Below are 18,876 nucleotides of genomic sequence, written 5' to 3' on the forward strand. Positions count from 1 at the left end.
TCAGTACGGCCGCATGGTTAAGGACCACGACCTCAAGTGGTCAGATAGGAACATTTTTCAATCCACATCAACGCCCTGAATCAATCCACCCCCTACTACTAAGATATACTATTGTGTTTAGAGGCAAGCCAATCTACAGTAACCTGGTTCCAATATAGTTTGCTACCACTGTGCATGCAGTCGTCATTGTGTTATATTGTGAAGGATTATGCGGCAAAGACAAAGCTGTTACAGACTGGTATCAGTATCTGATCAAAGGCTAAGTAGCTTCCTGATCAGTCTATTACTGTGATCAAACGCATCTCAGTCATGGTGACCAGAGCCAAAGCAATCAACAAGGTAAAACAAAAGCCCTGAAGAATTCCTTGGGCTTTTGTGTAACTATTATGGCACCTTGGAGCCACCTGGTGGTGAAATGTAGGAATGTACGTTAGAGGACAGAGACCTGACTGGTAGGTTGCACCCTATTCCCTATATAGTGGGCTACCCTATCGGCCGTGATCAACAGTGGTGCACTACATAGGGAATAGGGAGCAATTTGAGACACAGTCATACGATAAACTCGTATCACTTTAACATCTGAACCAAAGTAACTTCCCTTCATAGAGGGACTTTTTGAGCCTCCCTGGAGGTGGAAGGATATTCCATCTCGATGCGCACGTCGCTGAGGCGGGCCTGGAGTTCATCAGAGTCATCCTCGGCCTGCTCGTCAAAAACACTGAGCTGCACCCTCAGCTCCTCATTCTCTATGGGCCGAATATCCTACAGGACCCAGGGAGGTGGGAGGAGAGAGAGAGAGGGAGGTGGGAGGAGAGAAAGAGGAGAGAGAGAGAGAGAGAGAAAGAGAGAGCGAGAGAGAGAGAGAGAGGGAGGAGAGAGAGAGAGGGAGGAGAGAGAGAGAGGGAGGAGAGAGAGAGAGGGAGGAGAGAGAGAGAGGGAGGAGAGAGAGAGAGGGGGGGAGAGAGAGAGAGGGGGGAGAGAGAGAGAGGGGGGAGAGAGAGAGGGGGGAGAGAGAGGAGAGCAAGGGAGGAGAGAGAGGAGAGCAAGGGAGAGAAGAGAGGAGAGAGAGGAGAGCAAGGGGGAGAAGAGAGGAGAGAGAGGAGAGCAAGGGAGAGAAGAGAGGAGAGAGAGGAGAGCAAGGGAGAGAAGAGAGGAGAGAGAGGAGAGCAAGGGAGAGAAGAGAGAGGAGAGCAAGGGAGAGAAGAGAGAGGAGAGCAAGGGAGAGAAGAGAGAGGAGAGCAAGGGAGAGAAGAGAGGAGAGAGAGGAGAGCAAGGGAGAGAAGAGAGGAGAGAGAGGAGAGCAAGGGAGAGAAGAGAGGAGAGAGAGGAGAGCAAGGGGGAGAAGAGAGCAAGGGGGAGAAGAGAGCAAGAGGGAGAGCAAGAGGGAAAGAGATTGGGGGGGTTCAATAAAAATCCAAACTTCCCTGAAGCTACAGGTAAACATGAGTGTTTGGAACCTGTCTGTGTGACTCACCGTCAGCAGGTCTCGCAGGCCCAGTCTCAGTAGCTCTGAGCGGATGTGGATCCTGTAGTCCAGCTCTTCTCCTCGACTGATGAGAGCGTTGATGAGCTGCATACAGCCATTCTTCAAGGCGATGTTGGGCTTGTTCATCCCTAAGAGGAGTGGCTGAAACCTCTCATTGTCCTGCTTTTCTGCCTCCTCAGTGATGGCCTCCAGAACACGCTCATGACTACAGAGGGAGTTACATATTAACGCACAGGAAGGTACACACACACACACAAACACACTCTCGCTCGCTCTCAAGACAGGCAGACACACTCTCCCACTCACAGACACACACACCCCTAACCAGATACTTACAGGTTGTCAGGGTGTTCCAGGATGCAGATGGCCGAGAGCAGTTTGACCACATCCACCATCATGTGAGGGACCCGGGGGTTGATGGCTCGGACCAGCAGAGGGATGCCCTCGGCAGACGTCAACATGGCCTTCAGACCATACTTGTTGTTCATGAAGGCTTTGAGACAGCGCACAATCTCGTGTTGACACTTCATGCCCATGTTTCTAACCGGAGGAAAGAGGGGGAAAGGTGCGTTATTGTACGTAAGGGGTTTCCAAACAAAACAAGCGAGTAGAAACTCTACTGTAGCGTTATAGGAATAAGAGGGTGTCGGTGTCTTATCGGTACTCGTCCCTCTCCTCCGGGAGTTAGGGTGAATGCAAAAGTGGTAAGAGGTGCGTAAAATGGGGTAAGAGGGTGTCGATGTCTTGATGGCACTATAAAATCTGCGATCCGGAGAACGAGGACGTAATCACGGGATCCAGACATTAAACCGGAATGCAACATTATTATTATTATTATATATTTTTTTTTTACTTAATAGGGAATAAACTAAATGTATTTGCCAAAGTTTATCATAAAGACATGAACAGAACGCAACAGTGATTTGTATTTCCTGCAACTTTCTGAAGAGGCAGCTTTGTGTGGCCGTTAGCGACGATGCTAATGAAAACTGTCTTCTGGTAGATGGTTTTTTGGGAAAGCCTTTTCCATCTCGATTAAACGTTAAACTACAAAGTAGCCCGGGCCTATCTGGCAGAATGATGTCAGGATCATTTGCGTCGATCCAGTGGATATTTGTTGTGCAAACTCTACCATCACGTGGGAGCTACAAAAACACAGCTAAACAACGGTCTCTTGCGAGGTGTGCGCTGTAATGAAAAGGGTAACTACACCAACAAAATCTACATTTCAACAACAACAAATTGTCGTCTTCTGATGTGGATAAAACATTGCTGTGGACTTAGAACGTCCAATTAAGTTGTTTTGTATTTTATAAAGTGTGATTTCTTTTGAGTGAAAACTTGAAAGAACTGGAGGAAACAGAGGCATGGAAAAGCTAAACTGAGACCAGGAATTTTGGGGGGGAAAAAATCTATGGAATCAGTCAAAAAAGAAAACTGATTTAATAAAGCTTCTTTTCCGGGTACTGGTCTCTTTCCTCCTGGAGTTAAGAGTAGGGTAAAAGGGTTGAGAAAGTTAAGAGGGGGTTAGAGGGGGTAGGTAAAAGGGGTAACAGGAGCTTGATATATATATATATATATATATATCTTACGGGTACTCGTCCTTCTCCTCCTGGATTTTCCTCATGATGTTGAGCAGCAGAACCAGGCCCTCGTCTCCAAAGTTCTGCACCCAGCTGACAGGGTTGTTGTTGAGGGAGACCCGGAGTGATTCCAGACAGCCCAGGAGTTGTGCGTCTCTGGGCTCAGTCCTCAGCTCCTGGATGTACATCATGGCTGACTTGGAGCTCTCCTTCTGGTTCTGACCCTGTATCACACACACACACACACACACACACACACACACACACACACACACACACACACACACACACACACACACACACACACACACACACACACACACACACACACACACACACACACACACACACACACACACACGGTAGTAGTATAAAATAACAAGTTACCTCTGCTCCAAGTCTACTGTGTGATATGAAGGTGGGACTGCTCGTTATCCCAGTACCTCAACCTTTGTTACTCACAGCTTTGGACGTGTGAAGGTACTGAGACACCATCTCTCGTTTGATGACGATGTCTTTCGCCCGCAGAGGCCGCTGCTTCTCCTCGTTCAAGTTCATATCCACCTAGAAAGAGAGAAAGAGAGAGAAAGAGAGAGAGAGAAAGGGGGAGAGCAAGCAAGAAAAGGAGGGGAGAGAGAGCGAGGGAAGAAAAAGAGCGGGGGAGGGGAGAGAGAGAGAGGGGAGACAGAGAGAAATACCTTTAAGGCAGCGTCCCAAAAGAGACAGACAAATAGCCTGTAGTCCACACTCAGTAGACAATCATTCTCTCTTTCTTTAACCCTCTCTCTCTCTCTCTCTCACCAGCATCTGTTCAAAGAGTTCCAGGACGTATTCATCAGGGTGGTCATGCAGCATGGGCCCCTGGGTAGGAACCTCGTAGTGGGCAGCGTTGGAGTGGCGCTGCCCGGCTGCATGAGGCTTCTCCTTGTCCTTCTTCATCCTCATGCTGGTGAAACGCTCCAACTGCAGGGGGGGTTAAAGGACAGTGGTCAGAGGTCACACAGGGAGATACGAGGGGTATTCCAGTTCAACCCCAACCCTGTGGATTGGATAGGTCAGGGCAAAAAAAGGTTGATTTGGAATTGGGCATCAGATTCCAGTGGACATTCAGATGTCATAAATTACTAAATATCCCTGAAACCCCTTCAGCTTCACTCATGTGTGTGCTAGAATAAGATGAAGCAGGATCACAGGGTAATGTCATCAACATACCAGTTCCCTCCAAAGAGTAGGCCTCCTACGAAAACGTATGTGGAATAGGCTGGGGCGGTATACTGTACATACCGTTTACCGGGGTACTTGGAAATAGCCACTGGATGGGATCGGTGTCCACCCCCACGGGACAGTTAAGCTAACGCAGGCTAATGTGATTAGCATGAGGTTGTAAGTAACATGAACATTTCCCAGGACATAGACATATCTGATATGGGCAGAAAGCTTAAATTCTTGTTGATCTAACTGCACTGTCCAATTTACGGTAGCTATTACAGTGAAAGAAAACCATGCTATTGTTTGAGGAGAGTGCACAATAATGAACTTGAAAATGTACTAATAAACCAATTAGGCACATTTGGCCAGTCTTGATAGAACATTTTGAACAGATAGTGAGGGAAAAAGTATTTGATCCCCTGCTGATTTTGTACGTTTGCCCACTGACAAAGAAATGATCAGTCTATAATTTTAATGGTAGGTTTATTTGAACAGTGAGAGACAGAATAACAACCAAAAAATTCAGAAAAACGCATGTCAAAAATGTTATAAATTGATTTGCATTTTAATGAGGGAAATAAGTATTTGACCCCTCTACAAAACATGACTTAGTACTTGGTGGCAAAACCCTTGTTGGCAATAACAAGAGGTCAGACGTTTCTTGTAGTTGGCCACCAGGTTTGCACACATCTCAGGAGGGATTTTGTCCCACTCCTCTTTGCAGATCTTCTCCAAGTCATTAAGGTTTCAAGGCTGACGCTTGGCAACTCGAACCTTCAGCTCCCTCCACAGATTTTCTATGGGATTAAGGTCTGGAGACTGGCTAGGCCACTCCAGGACCTTAATGTGCTTCTTCTTCAGCCACTCACTCCTTTGTTGCCTTGGCCGTGTGTTTTGGGTCATTGTCATACTGGAATACCCATCCACGACCCATTTTCAATGCCCTGGCTGAGGGAAGGAGGTTCTCACTCAAGATTTGACGGTACATGGCCCCGTCCATCGTCCCTTCGATGCGGTGAAGTTGTCCTGTCCCCTTAGAAGAAAAACACCCCCAAAGCATTATGTTTCCACCTTGATGTTTGACGGTGGGGATGGTGTTGTTGGGTCATAGGCAGCATTCCTCCTCCTCCAAACACGGTGAGTTGAGTTGATGCCAAAGAGCTCCATTTTGGTCTCATCTGACCACAACACTTTCACCCAGTTGTCGTCTGAATCATTCAGATGTTCATTGGCAAACTTCAGACGGGCATGTATATGTATTCTTGAGCAGGGGGACCTTGCGGGCGCTGCAGGATTTCAGTCCTTCACGGCGTAGTGTGTTACCAATTGTTTTCTTGGTGACTATGGTCCCAGCTGCCTTGAGATCATTGACAAGATCCTCCCGTGTAGTTCTGGGCTGATTCCTCACCGTTCTCATGATCATTGCAACTCCACAAGGTGAGATCTTACATGGAGCCCCAGGCCGAGGGAGATTGACAGTTCTTTTGTGTTTCTTCCATTTGCGAATAATCGCACCAACTGTTGTCACCTTCTCACCAAGCTGCTTGGCGATGGTCTTGTAGCCCATTCCAGCCTTGTGTAGGTCTACAATCTTGTCCCTGACATCCTTGGAGAGCTCTTTGGTCTTGGCCATGGGGGAGAGTTTGGAATCTGATTGATTGATTGCTTCTGTGGACAGGTGTCTTTTATACAGGTAACAAACTGAGATTAGGAGCACTCCCTTTAAGAGTGTGCTCCTAATCTCAGCTCGTTACCTGTATAAAAGACACCTCGTAGCCAGAAATCTTTCTGATTGAGAGGGGGTGAAATACTTATTTCCCTCATTAAAATGCAAATCAATTTATAACATTTTTGACATGCGTGTCTCTGGATTTATTTGTTGTTATTCTGTCTCTCGCTGTTCAAATAAACCTACCATTAAAATTAGACTGATCATTTCTTTGTCAGTGGGCAAACGTACAAAATCAGCAGGGGATCAAATACTTTTTCCCCGACTGTATGCAATGGTTCATTTGATCAGTCTAAAAACGTGCATACAATGCTGCCATCTAGTGGCCAATTTTAAATTGTGCCTGGGCTGGAATAATACATTATGGCTTCTCGCTTGCATTTCAAAGATGGTACAACAACAACAAAAAAATGCATGTTTTTTTTCTTTGCATTATCTTTTACCAGATCTAAATGTGTTACATTCTCCTACACTAATTTCACATTTCCACAAACTTCAAAGTGTTTCCTTTCAAATGGTATCAAGAATATGCATATCCTTGCTTCAGGTCCTGAGCTACAGAGGTAGTTAGATTTGGGTATGTCATTTTAGGCAAAAATTGGAGAGAAAAAAAGGGGCGGATCCTTATTAAGTAAATACCTGCACTCAACTTGTGCAATACGTTAGGAGATAAAGCAGATAGCATTCTTGGCTGGCAGCCACACAAGTCAATTCGTTTACATGGAGAAATCTAGGCATTTTTTGCAAAAATTATGCATAGCCATCATATGTCTAATGTTTATGATAGAGAGAATGTAGCCAGCTGCATTTTCTAATGTTTTGCTTAAAGTTAATCCTGCATTTTACAGGAGAAAATAAGGCTGGCTACACAGAAAAGCACCAGAGAAAAGTAGCTACACATCAGTCAGAGCTGTCTGCTGATAGAATGCTTGTTTGTGAATTCTCATCCAAGTGGATAAGTGCAACTGAAGCACAAAATAAATCTGATGCCGAGCAGAAATGACAGAAGCACTTTAGCAATAGGTTTACAAGACGCAGCAAGATATGGGTTTTATATTGTTTACCTGAATAAAAAAAAATGAATTCTGAGTTAATGCTACACCTAAGTTTGCATGTATATTTTAGTAATTTAGCAGACTCTCTTATCCAGAGTGACATACAGGAGCAATTAGGGTTAAGGGCCTTGCTCAAGGGCACATTGGCAGATTATTAATCTAGTGGGCTCAGGGATTCGAACCAGTGAAAAAATTAAATTTGGTTCCACCTACTTACAGTGAATTTGGAAAGTATTCAGACCTATTGACCTTGTCCACTTTGTTACGTTAAAGCCTTATTTTAAAATGGATTATATAAAAAAATCCTCAGCAATCTACACACAATACCCCATAATGACAAAGCGAAAACAGGTTTAGACATTTTTGCAAATGTATTACAAAAAAAAATAAAAAAAATGAAAAACCTTATTCACATGAGTATCCAGTCCCTTTACAATGAGACTCAAAATTAAGCTCAGGTAAATCCTGTTTCCATTGATCATCCTTGAGATGTTTCTACAACTTGATTGGAGTCCACCTGTGGTAAACTCAATTGACTGGACATGATTTGGAAAGGCACAAACCTGTCTACATAAGATCCCACAGTTGACAGTGCAGGTCAGAGCAAAAGCCATGAGGTCGAAGGAATTGACTGTAGAGCTCCGAGCCAGGATTGTGTCAAGACACAGATCTGGGGAAGGGTATCAAAAATATGTCTGCAGCATTGAAAGTCTCCAAGAAAACAGTGGCCTCCATCATTCTTAAATGGAAGAAGTTTGGAACCACCAAGACTCTTCCTAGAGCTGGCTGCCCGGCCAAACTGAGCAATCAAGGGAGAAGGGCCTTGGTCAGGGAGGTGACAAAGAACCCGATGGTCACTCTGACAGAGCTCCAGAGTTCCTCTGTGGAGATGGGAGAACCTTCCAGAAGGAAAACCATATCTGCAGCACTCTATGGTAGTGGGGGCACGGAAGCCACTCCTCAGTAAAAGGCACATGACAGCCCACTTGGAGTTTACCAAAAGCACCTAAAGACTCTCAGACCACGAGAAATAAGACTCTCTGGTCTGATGAAACCAAGATTAAACTCTCTGGCCTTAACGGCCGTCTGGAAGAAACCTGGCACAATCTCTACGGTGAAGCCTGGTGGTGGCAACATCATGCTGTGGAGATGTTTTCAGCGGCAGGGACTGGGAGACTAGTCAGAATCGAGGGAAAGATGAACGGAGCAACGTACAGAGAGATACTTGATCAAAACCTGCTCCAGAGCACTCAGGACCTCAGACTGGGGAGAAGGTTCACCTTCCAACAGGACAACAACACTAAGCACACAACCAACACAACCAAAAGTGGCTAAGGGACAAGTCTCTGAATGTCCTTGAGTGGCCCAGCCAGAGCCCGGACTTGAACCCGATCAAACATCTCTGGAGAGACCTGAAAATAGCTCCACAGCAACGCACCCCATCCAACCCGACAGAGCTTGAGAGTATCTGCAGAGAAGAATGGGAGAAACTCCCCAAATACAGGTGTGCCAAACTTGCAGCGTCATACGCAAGAAGACTCGAGGCTGTAATCGCTGCCATATGTGCTTCAACAAAGAACTGAGTAAAGGGTCTGAATAATTTGAGTTGGGTTTTTTTAAGTTTTAAAATAAATTACAAATTTTTTAAAACCTGTTTTTGCTTTGTCATTATGGGGTATTCTGTGAAGATTGACGAAAACAACAATTTAATACATTTTAGAATAAGGCTCTAACCTAAAAAATGTGGAAAAAGTGAAGGGGTCTGAATACTTTCCAAATGCACTGTATACAGTATACACACTACATGGCTATACATAGAAGTATGTGGACACCTGCTCGTTAAACATCTCATTCCAAAATCATGGGCATTAATATGTAGTTGGTCCCCCCGTTGCTGCTATAACAGCCTCCACTCTTCTGGAAAGGCTTTCTACTAGATGTTGGAACATTGCTGCAGGGAATTGCTTCCATTCAGCCACAAGAACATTAGTGAGGTTAGACAAAAATGTCGGGTGATCAGGCCTGGCTTGCAGTCAGCATTCCTTTTCCTCCCAAAAGTGTTTGATGGGGTTGAGGTGCAGGCCAGTCAAGTTCTTCCAAACCAATCTCGACAAACCATTTCTGTAAGGACCTCGCTTTGTGCATGGGGGCATGGTCGTGCTGACAAAGGGCCTTCCCGAAACTGTTGCCACAAAGTTGGAAGCACAGAATCGTCTAGAATGGCATTGTACGCTGTAGCGTTAAGATTTCCCTTCACTGGAACTACGTGTCCTAGCCGGAACCATGAAAAACAGTCCCAGCCATTATTCCTCCTCCACCAAATTTTACAGTTGGCACTATGCATTGGGGCAGGTAGCGTTCTCCTGGCTGGCGCTTGGCATTGTGATCTTAGGCTTGTGTGCGGCTGCTCGGCCATGTAATCCTAATTCATGAAGCTCCAGACAAACAGTTCTTGTGCTAACGTGGCTTTCGGAATCAGTTTGGAACTTGGTAGTGAGCGTTGCAACCAAGGGCATACGATTTAAGCGCTACGCGTTTCAGCATTCCTGTTTTGTGAGCTTGGGTAGGCTACCACTTCGCAGCTGAGCCGTTGTGGCTCCTAGACATTTCCACTTCACAATAACAGCACTGACAGTTGACTGGGGCAGCTCTAGCAGGGCAGAAATGTGATGAACTGACTTGGTGGAAAGATGGCATCCTATGACGGTGCCACATTGTAAGTCACTGAGCTCTTCAGTAAGGCTATTCTACTGCCAATGTTTGTCTATGGAGATTGCATGGCTGCGTGCTCAGTTTTATACACCTGTCAGCAATGGGTGTGGCTGAAATAGGAGTGTCCACATACTTTTGGCCATGAAGTGTATAACTTCATGAGCTGGATTGCTTGTCTTTGCAATTAGTTTATTTTCATTTGCGCTCTTTCGCATATTTAGCTAGCAGCCTCCATGGAAATTCGCTATTACTTGGGCTAATTTTGTTAGCATTCTGGTAATAGAGGCCCAATGGCCTTTTTTTGCGTTATTTTCCGCACCCTTGTGTGCTAAACCAGTAATACCGTAAATACCGGGGTAGGCCGTCGTTGTTCTTAAACTGACTTGCCTAGTTAAAAAAGGTTAAATACATTTAAAAAGTAAAATAACCTTTGAGTAGCAGACTTCCTATGAGATCATAGCTAGTTTAACCCCTTCCTACCCTGGGCCTAACCTACCTACAACCCCCCAACCTTGACCCCAGACCCAACCTGTAACCTAGGCCTACCCTTCAGACTGACCACTGAGGGGGAGTAAGGGAGGCACAGACGGACAGGCAGGCACCATCCAACAGTATGTGTCCATACAACCAGGGTGAGTAGTACAGACAACAAGGTTGAGTTATTATGGGGTGGTACTGCAACAACCAGGCTCGTGGGGGTTGTAGTGTGGTATGGATAGAGGGGCATGGGGAGGGGTTAGTAGTGGACTGCAGGGCGAGATGAGATGCAACAAAACAGTCAGATGATTATGACTGGGATGTGGGCACACACAAACACACACACACACACACACACACACACACACACAACCTACCTCATCAGGAATCAGCCGTTTGAGTTTCTGTACAGAGAGGGGAGGGGGAGGAGGTTGAGAAAACGAGTGAAATAAATAAATGGGGAGATTGAACAGGGGAAGAGGGAGATGGGGAGATCGAGGGAGGGATTAAGGGACAGACAGAAGGAGAGAAAGAGAGGGAGTGGGGGGGGAGAGAGGAAAGGATCAATTAGGATCAGACAGGGACCGTCTCTACAAAGGTCATTATTAATCGTTGCGGACAGAGGGGAATAGGCTACAGGTAGATCAATATCACAATAACAGACCACTTCATTAAACACAGTTACACACTGGATCAATCGAGAACATGCACACTTAGATTAGCTCACTAATTCCTCTTGTACGACATTATGGATCATCTGAACAACTACACATTCAAGGATTGATCCATTTTATTTTGAGATTAGGGGAATAATTATTTTTTTTGACAGGTTTAAGGCAGAATCACAGTACAACTGCACTAGCAAACCTTTGCCACAAGGTGTCAGGCTACACCAATGAATATCTTGGTGAAGGCAGCGTCTCAATTGATAATTGGCCAACACCAGGTGGCGCTGAAGATCACACACAAATCCGAACACAACTGTGGAAAGCTTATGGGGCAAGTTCCTCACTTCCTATGTTCGCATTCTACTCTATTAGGCTACATAACTGCAAAGATAAGCCAGAAATAAGATGCGTGATCTCTGTAACGGTGCTTCCAAACTAGCAGACATGGCCCCATAATGACTGTCCCACGTGCCAGCATCTGGAGCCAATCAGCAGCCACCCAGAGGGTCACAGGCCACAGAACACACACTGAACAACAACCTAGGCTCAACAGCTTTATAAAGTCAACCTTCAGGAGATGACAAACAGAGGAGCGCGCACACACACACACACACTCCTCTCCTCTCCTCTCCCTGAGCCAGCCTTGCTAGGTTTTGTTATGTCGGATATAGGCTTTAATTAGGTAAGAAGTCAAATTAGAAGGCTCTTTATCAAAGCGATTTTATTTGTCAACTGTGCCTCTTATTGTAAAACTAAAAATGTTTTCCTTTTATCCAAGTGTTGAATAGGCAGACAAATGCATGTTTATGCAGGGGGGGGGGGTGATAATAGCCTACTACTTTGGAGATCATAAAAACAAATGAAATAAATGATGTTACTGAGCGGGTCACAGATCGGCTCTCTGTAACAATTCATTCTATGCAGGTGGGTCGGGTTGAAGAGGAAAATCTGTCCTGACGCCGGATTTCGGACGGGGCTCAGAATAAGCGGCCGGGGAGGAGCAGGATCGGCTCAAAAAAAAAAAAAAAAAAGACCGACCAGTGCAAGACTCAACTTTAGTGATCATCTTTCTCTACAACAGAGAAAGGTTCAATTAGCCTAAGCTGACTTGCATTCTCTCTCTCTCGCCTCCCTCCTCTCTCAAAAGTCATGCGGACAAAGGCGGACGGACACACATACGTGTACACACAGCTACATGGAAAACAGTGCAAACAAGGGACTGGTGTAAGGGGCAGTTGGGACTATAATATGGATTCGCCACAAATTCAATTTAAGAGACCTGCTAATTAGCCATTGGTTAATAACACAAAGAAACAACATTTGCTAAGTCACAGCATGGAGATTGTCATTACTGCACACCATCTCCACACTTCTCTCACGACATCTCTCCCTTCGTCTCTTGTTCTCTTTCCATCCCTCCTGAGGTAGCCAGCTGATTGGATCTGGGCCTGAGAGAATGACAGAGGGTGTTAGGTCCCTAGCTCCATTTTCTTCTTTTTGATTACTTTATCTCAACTTCCATCTCTCGTTACCTTCTAGACTTGGGCGGTATCCAGGTTATCGAACCGACCTTGTGCCGTACCGGGATATTATGTAATACCAGCACTGAACACAAGGGGCACTGCTTTCATACCCCACAGATACTCTGTAATCCGAAGGTTAGCAACTGCTAACGAGTACATGCAAAATGCACTTTTTAGATGACCAATATATACAGTCTGACCTAAAACATAAAAGTAACTCAAAAATGCTACTTGCAGTTTGTTTACTGCACGCACAAAACAAATATTAGCCAGCAAGGCTCTTGATCTAAGAGGGGATTCTCTGCTGATACCAAGCGAATGCTTGATTTTGAAAGAAGCTAACCACACTTAGCTAGATAGCTAACTAGCTACTAAATTTGCAGACCAAATGCACAACTGCAGAGCATTTAGCACATTTTAGGAGAGTTAACTAAATAGTTATAAGATATCTAGCTGGCAAACATTTAGTTGTGAATTCCATACTGTAATTAGATCACTTGGCGACCGCTGAGCAACAGTGAGTGACTCACAAGGCTCCGGTCTCTTGTCGTTGTGTGCTTGTAAACAAACACCACATGACACGTGACTGGGGACGACCAGTAAGCTTCTAATGAAAAACTATGTGACAGCTGAAATAAAGTACACAATCGTCTTTATCTCCTAACGTATTGCACAAGTTGACTGCAAGTATTTACTTAAAAAGTAGCTACAAATATTCACATTTATATATACATTTTTTTTTTTTTTTTACTTCAAATAAATACTTAACGGTACTGGGAAAAAAACATCCCGTGACTTTTTCCCAAATACCCGGTAGACGGTATACCGCCCAAGCCTATTACCTCCTGGTAACTTTTACTCAAGTACCTTGGGAACACATTCAGATTGATGTCTGCCATCCCAGTCCCAGCCATTATGACCCTCATCAAAGAACTATTACGTCTGCAGCTAGACTGAATAGGAGTCGTGTTGTGTTGGCCGTCTGCTCCATTCTATTTCTATGGTTCTGGGCCGACATTAACCGCTACCCTTTCTTAAGAAATACCAGACATGGTATGAGGAAGTTGTGGCTCACAAATGTCAAAAGGAATGGAGCGGGAGTCACCCTACCTCCCTCAAAAACACACACACACACACACCATACTTTGTCATGTTTTAATATGCAGCACCCCAGTTATCAGACCCCTATAGGTTAACATTACAAGTGAACTAACATGAGAGCCCAACCGTTAAACAGATGTGTATTCAAACACACTCACGGGTACATACACAAACAAAAAGGCCTACACTGCACATTGTTGTTCACATGATAGATGTTATCACACAGGGTGCTATTTGGGAAGCAGCCAAAGAGCTGGTAATGGAGACTACCTGTGTAGTGCTGTTCTTCTATAGTACACGATGTGAATATCCTCTAATGACAGAAACAAACGTGGTCACATAAATGCATTTTCTAAGCTATAGCACACAAAGGACCAAAGACAGATGGTTTTTAAAAAAGGACCAAAGCATATGGTCCGCTTCGTGCTTTCATTTTTTGGCACGGGGAAAAAAATATTACGATAGTGGTATCATCCTGGGCCTCATTCTTATACAGGTCAGTGTGTTGACCAATTGGTGTTGGTCTCCTGCAGTGAACGCGGATCGTGATACTCTCTACAGGGCGGTTTCCGCTTAGGCTACATTGACGACAACAAGTGCGGGCGCAAACACGCAGATCAGGGTTTCCGTCAGACATTTTGAGCCAGACAATGTAACCAGAAAGATGTGAATTTACCGGACATCCATATGCATTGGGTGCGTAACGCAATAGGGCATCCACCCACGGTGCTCAAAATCCCATCTGTAGATGATCACAATTCATTTGAACAGAATAGAAAACAGCCTGTAAAGTTGTAATAAAAAGTAGTACGATGGTCTTATACCAACATGAAAGGTTTTATTGAAAAGCAAAACATTGCTCTAGGTGGCCACAAAATGAAGAAATTCTAAAATTGATGTTGGACAATGAAATTCGATATGTAAATGAACGCGCGTTAAGGCTGGGTCATTAGGAGAAAGCTTATTTTACAATGCTCTTGTGAAACGAGGCCCGAGCCATGCATTTATGAAAGCAATTGTTGTTTCCCTGACGCAGCTATTATAAAAACAGCTGATGCCATGATGGTGCCATTTAACCCACAAGGCCTGGACTTGAGAATACAGCCACAAAGAACTCTGGGTAATCACACAGGAAACAGTGTGTGTTATATATGAGAGCGAGAGAAAGCGAGATAGGAGAAAATGTCCAAAAAAGTTAGACCGTGTCACACGGTCAGTCAGGCCACCAGCTTAACTCGGAGTAATTAGAAAGAGATGCGAACAGGCTGCATTCCTTGTGAGAACTTCACATAGGAGGACCACCACACACACACACACACACACACACACACACACACACACGCACTGTGTAATTATCCTTCTTAAAAGTACCCTGCTTTACAGGCACTTGCCGGGAAAACCACACAGAGAGTTCCCAAAGGGACGTCATTAAACAAAGGCAAAAAGAAGCCCTGAACCAAAAGAGCAGAAGAAATGTATTTGGTTCTTGTGGTTCCTAGGAAACGTAGTGGAAGTCAGCATTTAAGCGCTTGGCTTGTGACAAGAATATAATGAGCCAGTCAGCCTCTCTTCACAGCACTGTCACTACTAATGTACAGCTCCCACCCAGAACCATAAGACAGCCCTGTGTGTGTGTGTGTGTGTGTGTGTGTGTGTGTGTGTGTGTGTGTGTGTGTGTGTGAGTGTGTGTGTGTGTGTGAGAGAGAGAGGAGAGAGAGACAGCTATGCTGAGCGATAGGGACAAAGAAAGCAAGAGAGCTAGAGAGCAGGTGGAGAAATAAATCGAAGAGAAAAAGAGCCAGTGTTGAGATGTGTTATCACACACACACTTGAACTATTACTCACTTCCCTTTAGGGACAAGCAGAGGTCAGAGTAATGTCACAGTAACTTGACTGACCAACTGAATGATTAAGGAATAACCCCTTTATTGCACCTGTGATCTCTCTTTCTCTCTCTCACACACACACACACACACACACCACACACACACACACACACAGTTTCTTTCTGAAAAACAAAGTCCACTTTCAACCAGTGATATCATGATCTAAACTACTGCTAGTTACATACCTATTAAGGAGAAAATTACTATTTTGGAGAGAGATGGATAGAGGGAGATTGTGCATGTTGTTATCTCCACTGTGGCTGTTGTTGTGAGTGTTTGCAGCATTGCCATGGCTCCCTGCTGGCGGCTGTGCTCTGCTGAGCGATGTCGTCACCGGGAGGGGTTCTCTGGCAGGCGACACGCCCGTACACGAGTGACACAACACTTCCTGTTCACAGCTACCACAGGAAGTCAGTGACATACTGAAACCTGACTCACTATCAGTACAGAAGGGGAGACCTAGGAAAACGCATCCTTCTTTATTCCAACATGGCGTATTAGTGTTGTCACCATACCAGAATGGACTTCGATACCGATACCAGGTTTAGGATCACGACACTCGACTACCAAAACGACACCAACACAATACCTTGACAACAACAAAAAGTCACTATGGCACTTGATCCAGAGAAACTCAGCTACTGCTTTGTTCAAATCGCTGGGCATCTTGAGTTCAATATCATTCATTATATTTGAACATTTATGTGAAAAAAAAAATATAAACATTGAGCCAGCCATGTACGCATTAACGAATGAATTATACAATCAATTTCACGTTGTTTCTACCAAAACTACAAAATAACATGATGGTAATCATTATTTGAAAGGTAATTCTCCATTGATAAACTGGGTAAATCAAGATGTAGCCCAGGCCTAGTCACAATAGAGGTGAATGCGTATTATTCTATAGGTGAGTGCGCATGCATTGAGTTGAGCTTGTTATAGCTGATTTCATGGGGCTACAGATGACAAACAATCCCTTCCGTTTACGACTTATTTTATGGGCAACTGCTAAGAGAACATATTTTATTGATCAACAATATTGGCATAGAAGAAGAAGCAATCAGTTATTTTACAAAAGTGTGTGCCGTCTAAGTAATGACTTCATGTGCAAGGCAGAATGTGGCTGTGGAATCTGACCTTGTGGGTATGCATCAGTGGAAACCAGACGGGAGACGAATTAGATTTTTGGCGACAAATCAGCATATTTTGCTTTTACGGTTTGCATATTATCACAAACAAAGTACTAGGGTAGTGGACTGATGTTGCTTCAGCTGTAAGCTAGCAGGGAACGTTAGCCTTCAATTAATGGTGGAAGCTACCGGTGTCTTGCTTTGTAAAAGTGTTCTGGCCTGTATGGACATTGTTTTGCGACAACAGTAATGAACAGTTTCAACACTTCTACATACCGTTGTTGCATTATTCCAGTGTGTTAACGTCCGCACGGCATCAGTGGGGAGCCAAGAACGCAACCCAGAAAGCTCTAGCAATGATTGTAGAGCAAAGTGCCCGCTCCACTTACTCAAAGGGGCTGCACCAATAGACCGACTTGAGCCTCTCATTCACCTTAGACATAAGTACTGAACGTAACAAAAATATTTGAAAAAGTAGAAGTTTCATGCTGAACACACCGCTTGCGTTACCTGCGCTCGTGTTGCAAAATAAAAATGTACACATGCATGTTATTCAACCATTCCATCCAAACTGCTCGTGCGCGTCAACGAGCGTGCGCAGACTCAGGCGCATGTCCGGTGTCGTCAGCGTGTCAGGATGCTGCTGTGTGCCTTAAGGCAGGCAGGTGGTCACTGGTTAGGCCTAAGTGTGTTACACGTGGTTACATTGCGTACTTTGTCCCTGAGGAACACTTGACTGTTTACACATGATCAAACACTCATTGAGAGATAAACAACTTGACAAAAGAGAGAAGAGAGACAAGCATACACACAACTAACACATGACGAACACAGAATGGGAATGATCATTCACAACAGAAAGAGAAAAAAAGACAAAACACTGGACAAACACAAAAATCACAACCAACACTTCCTGGGTGGACGACTGGTTTGGTTGCTACAACCCATCACGTTGTTCTCAGCACTTTATTCATCAGCTTACTTCCCCTTGCAATAGCGTGGCACTAATCCTGGTAAATCAACTGAGACATTAACATAACACCAGCAGTCACTTTACATGACATGGAATGGTTTGCTTTCCTTAAAACCACCCCAAGGCTAACATACTCAGTCAACACAGAAACAAACACAACTCCCGACCAACAAGCCACGCACCAGCAGCGCACTAAGCCAGGGATAGAGATTAAGCCGCGGGCTGTTTTTTTCTCTTGAGCAGACGGTCAGGTGACCAACCAGAAGCCCAAAACGTAATAATTTCAAACCTTGCTTACATTTGTATGAGATCACATTATCCCTCGATTATGCGTGGGAATACTTTGGAACAGATTTCCCAAATTAAAACCACTTGTAGCTAATTCGCTGGTGTTTGGACATAAAAGACTGTACAACAATAAAAATAAGTAATTTTTTTTCAGAAAACACGGGGGGGGGGGGGGGCAAATAAAATCCAACCAGCAAATTGAAGCAGTTCCATGGGTTAGGCCTTTATTTGACAGCTCACAGGAAGAAAATAAATCAGTGACAGCTTCATCATAGCCCTTTCCACCCATTCCACCCCCCTGTCAGTGTGTAAATAAAGTAACACTATGTAACCAGGAAGTCCTTTGTTATATTAGCCTCCGTCCTTTTTATTATTTCACATCAGACTGTCTCCCTGGTTCACTATGGCTGGCCCTGCTCCCTTACGCCTGACCGACCCCTGCTCTCTGCGCGCGTGTGTGTGTGTGTGTATGTGTGTTTAGTGAGAGTGGTGCATAGCCTCCATGCAAGTCTTCATCAGTGTGTCCAAGTGGGGCGTTTTTCCGCATGACTGCGCCATCCTTGAAGGGCCGTCCCTAATGATAAAACAACTAGCCCAGAACAACAAGAGAGGCTAACGCGATCCGGCCATGTCTGTACTGCTGCATGATGCCCTGCAAGTATTTCTGCTTGGCAGATAAGTGAGAGAGGCATTAGAGAATGTAGAGCGCATTCCCCACTGAAACCATGTCTATCTGCTGGTATTACACACAGGCTGGATGACAGTATATAGGATCATTTTGAAATGTTCGGTGAATCGTCAACAACCTGCTTAATGTGGCATGCCCCGCCTGAATAGAATACTGATGAGGCCATGTACGAAATGTGTGATTTGCAGGTACTGTAAAAGCAACATGCCAACATGAGTTCAACTATGTGAACAGAAAAGGCTTCCATTCATAATGTGCAGGCACCAAAAGAGGGTGCTGAATGTAAAATCCAATCCAATTTTTATTTGTCACATGCGGCAAATGCAACAGATTTAGACATTACCGTGAAATGCTTACTTACGAGC

General features: G+C 44.6%; 1 protein-coding gene across 2 annotated transcripts in view; it reads right to left on the bottom strand.

The window, feature by feature from the left end:
* LOC106604875 (protein diaphanous homolog 1) overlaps window positions 1–18,876 on the bottom strand; it is a 66,123-nt gene that overhangs the window by 10,751 nt on the left and 36,496 nt on the right. The window contains exons 2-9 of one of the 2 annotated variants that reach the window (XM_082975201.1): window positions 10,629–10,655; window positions 3,871–4,032; window positions 3,532–3,633; window positions 3,079–3,293; window positions 1,823–2,026; window positions 1,475–1,691; window positions 644–762; window positions 1–3 (exon numbers count right to left, since the gene is read on the bottom strand). The exon at window positions 1–3 is cut by the window's left edge and continues 114 nt beyond it. In XM_082975201.1, coding sequence (XP_082831327.1) covers window positions 1–3; window positions 644–762; window positions 1,475–1,691; window positions 1,823–2,026; window positions 3,079–3,293; window positions 3,532–3,633; window positions 3,871–4,032; window positions 10,629–10,655 — 1,049 coding nt within the window. The remainder of the gene's footprint in view (window positions 4–643; window positions 763–1,474; window positions 1,692–1,822; window positions 2,027–3,078; window positions 3,294–3,531; window positions 3,634–3,870; window positions 4,033–10,628; window positions 10,656–18,876) is intronic. The other variant, XM_082975202.1, reaches the window with a different exon arrangement.

Source organism: Salmo salar, chromosome 05 (assembly GCF_965601325.2).
Source record: "Salmo salar chromosome 05, fSalSal1, whole genome shotgun sequence".
Lineage (NCBI taxonomy): Eukaryota > Metazoa > Chordata > Actinopteri > Salmoniformes > Salmonidae > Salmo > Salmo salar.